The sequence below is a fragment of the Lipophrys pholis genome, assembly GCF_963383615.2.
Source record: "Lipophrys pholis genome assembly, chromosome: 9".
Classification (NCBI taxonomy): domain Eukaryota; kingdom Metazoa; phylum Chordata; class Actinopteri; order Blenniiformes; family Blenniidae; genus Lipophrys; species Lipophrys pholis.
Genome location: NC_137639.1, coordinates 30,323,276 through 30,330,559, shown reverse-complemented (window position 1 = coordinate 30,330,559; position 7,284 = coordinate 30,323,276). Strand labels below are relative to the sequence as shown.

At 42.6% G+C, this 7,284-nt stretch overlaps 1 protein-coding gene across 1 annotated transcript; it reads left to right on the top strand.

Moving 5' to 3' along the window:
• Positions 1-1,015: 1,015 nt before the first annotated feature.
• LOC308114071 (macrophage mannose receptor 1-like) lies at positions 1,016-7,183 on the top strand. Its single transcript, XM_080470710.1, has 7 exons — positions 1,016-1,120; positions 1,300-1,347; positions 2,988-3,386; positions 3,571-3,618; positions 4,753-5,100; positions 5,188-5,279; positions 6,644-7,183. Exons 2-7 carry the CDS (start codon positions 1,311-1,313, stop codon positions 6,719-6,721), a joined length of 1,002 nt encoding a protein of 333 aa, XP_080326836.1. The 5' UTR covers positions 1,016-1,120; positions 1,300-1,310; the 3' UTR covers positions 6,722-7,183.
• The last annotated feature ends 101 nt before the right edge of the window (positions 7,184-7,284 follow it).

The window sequence follows — 7,284 nt, the reverse complement described above, 5'->3', positions numbered from 1 at the left end:
TGGTGCGCAGGCATCGCTGATGGAAACGTTCAAGGAGACTGATGTGGCTGCGGTATGGAACCCAGGCTTCTGAACCGTGGAGAAGGGTGGTAAGAACAACTGCTTTGTACACACTGATCTTAGTGTTGGATTTGAGGTGTTTGTTTTTCCAAACTTCACTATTAACTAGGCTTCACTATTAACTTTGGTAATTGTCAAGAACTTAACTATTAATTCAAATTCCAAAATGAATATTTTATTATATTTTAGACTCATATAAACAAGCTGGCTATCATTTCTTGTTAAGCAGGTGGTGTCCCAAAGTTATCTGATGCATATGAGATTCCTTAAAAAAAATTTTTTTTATAAAACTTGCTAAGTATCTTTGATAATCATAAATCATTATCAATAGCCAAACTGCCTAAAAAGCTGAATCCCAACACAACGGTATCCTGGTGCGAGACCAGTGTTCCTAACAATCATTGACTGTATATAACTACTGGTTATAACAAAATTATCCTGTAGATAGAAACACACTGGAAATGACCATATTTGTAGGATATAACGCCATCCCACCCAGAAGGACCATATCCGGGGGAAAAAGTGTTTTTACCATCTTAATGTCCATCTGAGAGAAACGAGCAGTTTAGATTCATTAAACCGCTTCCAATGGAGGCTGAGCTTCTTGCAGGACAGCGGCTGCAATTGATGCATGAATGTGTGTGTGACTGTGTGAATGAAATCAGGTTTAGGTCCCCATGAGGAAAAAAATCAATAAATAAAAAGGGAACCATTCAAATAGCCAGGTCGCTGTGTGAAACATGCTGAATTCCACTGTCACCTACAAATCAGTTTGCTGTGTTTGAATAAATGCCACCAGCAAAGTCTTATCAATGATTTTCCTTGATTTTATTCTCATGCAAATTATTTAACATCACGGTTTGATTCAAGATCTTAGTGTGCCTACGTGTAATATCCTCATTTGACTATTTAAATATAGTCCTTTGACAATATAGCGCGGCGGCGCTGCCTCTGCACCACAGCAGGACCAGCAGACAGCTTCAGGGCCAAATGGGAAGAGTTTCTAAGCATTTCAAAATTTGCTGTAAAGGTAAAAGAGACTCGGGTTGGATCTCGACATGTGAGTATTTGCAGGTTTTTTTGTTAAATCTTTAGTTAGTCACATATTGAACAAAGAGTTAAACTCTTCCAGATTATCTGGACAGATGAGACTATCAATCCCGGCTGGATTCTGCTTCGTCGTTTGGGAACTTGTGTCCGATGATTTTATTCTCGTTTTTTTTTTTTTTTGTGTTTCAGTAAATTGATCAATGGATTACAGAGTTCTTGTGGGATTCCTTCTTTGTGGTAAGACGGACGTTTGATAATCACGTATCAGAAATGTTTGCTTCGGCGTGACTCACCGATGCATTAGCACAGCAATTCAATTTCAATTCAACTTTAGTTCCGTGGCGCCAATTAGAGAAGTCATTGAAGGTACTTTTACAGAGAAAAACTGAACAATTCCACAAGAACAAGTAGAGGAGATGGTGGGAAAGGAAAAACGGGAAGAAACCTGCAGTATCCGGAGGAAACAAACCCTGGTTTGGGTAAAGAACAGGGATTCTTTTCTGTAGGTTCTAATTGTCTTTTCAAAAGTTACTGTGCAGTATGTTTTATGAAAAAGGTTGAATGAAATTAGTTTGTAGTGATAGGATGTGTTAAAGTCCAGGGGCCTCATCTATAAAACATAAAGTAGGACCCATACTAAAAGTGTACGTGCACCCAAAAGCTGAAAATGGAGTGCGGCAAAAAAATAACAGAATTTCTAAAGCTGTGCGTACGCACACTTTCCTTTCACAGTCCAGCTGGAAGGTTGCACATCTCATATCCCGCCCTCTACACCCACATTCTACCATCAAAGGTCAACGCAAAGTACCTCAGGAATACTTTTACATCTCAATCAGCCCGCTGGTCGATCATCCACAGTCCAGCTGGAAGGTTGCACATCTCATATCCCGCCCTCTACACCCACATTCTACCATCAAAGGTCAACGCAAAGTACCTCAGGAATACTTTTACATCTCAATCAGCCCGCTGGTCGATCATCTGACGCTAAATCATGGCGGAAAAGAGCGAAATAGTAACAACAGTCATGGTGCTGCACGTTGAGCGTCCGGCCTCACGGCTCATTAAAGGAACATCTAGAAACACTTGCAGGTTGATTCCGTGGATCAATAAGTCTGAACTGTGATTCCATTAAATGTACGAGATGAATCTGGCTTGAGTCCTCCACCTCACCATCTGCACCGCCACCTTCCTCCGTCTCCACAATTTACCCAACGTCCAAAGCTGGCGTACCGGTACGCATCTTCCAGGACCCGTCTCGATGTGTACCGGCGACTTTTTATAAACGATGCCCCAGGTCTGATAAACAAATTTGATATGAATTGTTGGGACATTTTCCTGCTTTAAATGTGAATCATTCACCCGTTTTCTGGCAGAATAATGGTGACAGCTCCAAAGGCCTCTCACGCTCAGTGTTTTATACGTGGACACTTCAACACATTGAGAGGAAGAAATTAGCCATCGAACTGCCAACCTTGGAACAGGAAGTCCAATGAACATCCCGATATTAATTTTTCTCCAAAGCCTTGTCGGGTTATGATTTATTTTCCTGCATGCCAAAAATATGGTTTAAAAGAGTGATAGTATTCAGCTATAAAACACTTCCACATGTGTCTCGTTGGGCCAGAAACATTAGAATTAAGGTTTCTAGTTTCTCCTTGATTTTTCTCCATTTGAATATTGGATCATAGGAGCTGCATGAGCGACGGTTCGATGTCTGATTGGCTGGTTGGAGCAACACACTTTTTAAAAACTGAAACCATCCAGGGAGAGAGAGGACAGACTGTCTTCACTTCTGGGGCGTCAGTCCAGATTTGGGGACGATTAGTACTGTTTTAACTAACCAAAATATATATACTTTTTTAATCTTCAACCAACAGGGTTGGGCCTCACTTCCTGCTCTCACCGCCAGTACCACTATGTGAACTTGACCAGGAGCTGGCTGGATGCTCAGCACTACTGCAGACTGAAGTACACTGACCTGGCAATCCTTCAGAGTTCGGAGGACTTAGCTGCTGCAAAGACAGATGAGATATCTGGGTCATATGTGTGGATCGGACTGAGAGATGATCCGGTTTCTTGGAGAGAAACCATGGGTAATAACTACAACTCCTGGGTATGGTCAGCAACTCTAATCATAAACGGAGGTGGTTACGAAAACTGGAGGTCGGATGAACCGGATTTCCAGGGCGCATTAGAGACCTGTGTAATGATGTTTCCTGACGGGACGTGGGCAGATCAAAATTGTAATCTGAAGTACACATTCATTTGTTACATTGGTAAGAAACTATCTACACACACACACACACACACACACACACACACACACACACACACACACACACACACACACACACACACACACACACACACACACACACACACACACACACACACACACACACACACACACACATCAATGGCTTAAAAATAAGTATTTTTTCTTTTCCTGTGGTGTTGAAGAGGACAGTAGTTACCCGGTGGAAGGAGAACCAAGCTTTGAATATGAAGGTAAGGGTTTGAATCCCACTGCCCCTGACTCCCATTAAGGCTCCGTCCACACCGCAGGTCTCGATGCTCAATTCCGATTTTTTTTGCTGGGATCCGATTTTTATTTTTGTGTTATCATTTCAAACGCGACCTGCCGTGTGAACGTGATCGGACCGGATATTTTCGGGCCACTCTGTGGCCGCGACGCCCTGCACTTCCCTCAAACTATGTTTTAGACTGAACCCGAAAAAACTGAACTACCGGTGATCTCCAACTCAAATTAAAATAACAAACTGGCGTTTGTCCCTCCTATCTCCTTTCCTAACACCTTTCCTTAACCCTGTGACATCATCCAGGGGTTAAGGAGAAATATGATTTTATTAAAAAAAAAGTGGAATGGAAAGGAGAAACGAGGGATTATTGGGACGCACTGAAAAGCTGCAGCAGAACAAGCCGCCAGGTGAGGGATCAGCAGGTACCTGGCCACATGCAATGGCTGTTTCCATGGAGGTGGAGTCAGAGTATTTTTGAAAAGTTCCACCTTGGGACCTGTTGTGTTTTCAGTGGCTCTGAGGACGATTGTTGTGTAAAGGGACACACAAGATGCAACTCAAATTTTCCGTTTTCACTTAAAAACGTTGTTTGGTGTTGACGGGGTGCCTCGGGGTTGAGGGACACAGAAGGGGCATCTCGTCCAAACTAATGGGTCAAACCAAACAATCACTTCCGTTTGGGGCCGTGGCGGCGCACAGGTTAGTGAGGCGTGACTGAGACTTGATGGGTCAAATCCAACATCTGAAGGGTGAACACTGTGCACAAGAACTTGAACCCCAAACGGCTCGGGTTGCATCAGGAAGGACACCAGTCACCATCTCAAGATGGGAGATGTTGGAGACTGTGTGGTGAAATTAAAGCTACTCATTTTTTCATGTATTCTGCGATTGCCCCTATTTTATATCTTATTGGGACGATTTTGAAAGCCAAACTGAATTGCGGATATACACCTTAGAAAAGTGAGCCAGGGATTAACAAGTGGAAAAAAAGAAAAATAGAACAATTAAAAAGAAACATGCAGCTCGAAACTAACAATGTCTGGAAATTTTCTGAACACCTCATCAAATCATGTCTCAATTGCTGTATTTTTCTTTCTACAAGCACCTTCAAATCCTCCCGGCCAAAGCAAATCCTACATCTGGATCAACCAGACAGCGACGTGGAAGGAGGCAGTGTCTTACTGCAGGAGGAACTACACGGATCTGGCCATGATTCACACGATTGAAGACAAAGAGGAAATAGTGTTGGTCGCGCTACAGAGTCCAGTGTGGTTCGGATTGTTCCGGAAACCGTGGACGTGGTCTAATGGAAAGTCTGTCGGCTTTACCAACTGGAGAAGCAACCAACCAGACAACGCCCAGGGGAAACAGTCCTGTGTGAATGAGGACGAGACCCAGAAATGGAGCGATGCAGATTGTAGTCTAGAGTATACCTTTCTCTGTCATGGAGGTACAGAGTGTTCAATATGCACATTTCCCCGTTAAAATTCTGCTGGCGGTAATATTTGTTTTCTTGTTTTTGTGTGTGATTGTCCAGCTCTGAAAGTGATAAAAAGATTCATACACATGACGATTCACACCGATTTGGATCCGTCGGATCTAGCCGTCCACGTCCAGATTACCCAACAGGTGGAAATCTCAGTTCTCTCATTTCGTTCAGCACATTTTCTGTTTCCATTACTTCCTCTCCACATTTAGGACAATAGAGAAGAGTGACTTTTATCCCAGAAAGGCGGGCCTTCTTCGGGGCACTTCCTGTGACCTTTGACCCACTTCCACTCCTCTCTGGGCCAATCACAGTCGAGGATTCTTGACCTGCAGTTATCCTCCTTTCCTCAAGGGGGCCTTCCTTTCCTTAGCTTATAGAGAATTCCAACGCTCCTTATCATGGCCACCTCTGGGACTGTTAGGAGATAGGAGGGACTGTTAAGATATAGGAGGGACTATTAGGAGATAGGAGGGACTATTAGGAGATAGGAAGGACTATTTGGAGATAGGAGGGACTATTAGGAGATAGGAGGGACCGTTAGGTGATAGGAGGGACTGTTAGGAGATAGGAGGGACCGTTAGGAGATAGGAGGGACTATTTGGAGATAGGAAGGACTATTTGGAGATAGGAGGGACCGTTAGGTGATAGGAGGGACTGTTAGGAGATAGGAGGGACCGTTAGGCGATAGGAGGGACTATTAGGAGATAGGAAGGACTATTTGGAGATAGGAGGGACCATTAGGAAATAGGAGGGACTATTAGGAGATAGGAAGGACTGTTTGGAGATAGGAAGGACTATTTGGAGATAGGAGGGACCATTAGGAAATAGGAGGGACTATTTGGAGATAGGAAGGACTATTTGGAGATAGGAGGGACCATTAGGAGATAGGAGGGACTATTTGGAGATAGGAAGGACTATTAGGAGATAGGAGGGACCGTTAGGAGATAGGAAGGACTATTTGGAGATAGGAAGGACTATTTGGAGATAGGAGGGACCGTTAAGTGATAGGAGGGACTGTTAGGAGATAGGAAGGACTATTTGGAGATAGGAGGGACCATTAGGAAATAGGAGGGACTATTAGGAGATAGGAAGGACTATTTGGAGATAGGAGGGACCATTAGGAAATAGGAGGGACTATTAGGAGATAGGAAGGACTATTAGGAAATAGGAGGGACTATTAGGACGCACCCTGTGAATCCCTGAGTTCAAAATGGCGGCGCAGCACGTGGGAGAATGTTCGAGTGAGGAGGGAGAAAACGACCTTAAAGGGCTCAAGAAGAAGAACGGCCTGGTCGACTGGACTTAAAGCTGATTGGACAATAAGGTTTCATGGTCTCTGCGAGAAAAATGTGAAAATATTTTAATCACCTTTTCAAAACCACAGGAAACCTGCGAAATGAAAGAAAGTACTTTCAAACAATGATCAAGTCGTGTTCTCCAGGGAAACCACAGTTCATGATGAAAAGCTGTGAAGTTTAAAATTGCTGCGTTTGTTTCTTTTCAGCTGGAAACGTTGTTGAGGAATCAGAGCATAACCGACTTCAAGCTGGGATGGAACGTATCAGAGATTAAACAACCCTGAGAACGTTAATCTGGGATGTTTGACAGAAAGAATGAAGACATGAGAAGAAGGTTTTCAGTGAAAAGAGAAAACTTCCATTGTGTTTTTTTGGTGTTTGTTTACACAACAACAGTGCTTGCAGTCATTTACCCATTATGGAATTATATATTTCTTTTTTTTTTATGTTTTGAATTTGCATATCTTAGTTATCAATAGAATTTAATCTTAATCTGATATTGAATAGAGCCAGATTATGGTATTAAAATCAGATTGAATGTAAAAGGAATGATGAATGTTCACGATAACTTTAGACTCCCTGGAAACCATAAATGTTAGTTCAGTACTTTACATTTCTGTTGGATTATTTCATCTGTCGTTTGTGCTTACAATGTAAATAACACAAGTGAGAAACTAATCATTACGAAATATAAAAAATATTATAATAAAGGACAGCTAGCCCTGGTGCTTGGCATCCATTTTTATAAAATGTTTTACTTTTCTTTTTTCTTATCTTTTACAGCTCAGTTTCACGTTTCCATTTCGCCAAACTCACAGAGAATCAGTGATCATCATGGGCGTCTTTC

Coding starts and splice junctions, on each gene's coding strand:
- LOC308114071 (XM_080470710.1), top strand. CDS start 1,311: ATGGATTACAGAGTTCTTGTGGGATTCCTTCTTTGTG. Junction 1,348..2,987: donor TGTGGGATTCCTTCTTTGTG/GTAAGACGGACG, acceptor TTCAACCAACAG/GGTTGGGCCTCACTTCCTGC. Junction 3,619..4,752: donor ACCAAGCTTTGAATATGAAG/GTAAGGGTTTGA, acceptor TCTTTCTACAAG/CACCTTCAAATCCTCCCGGC.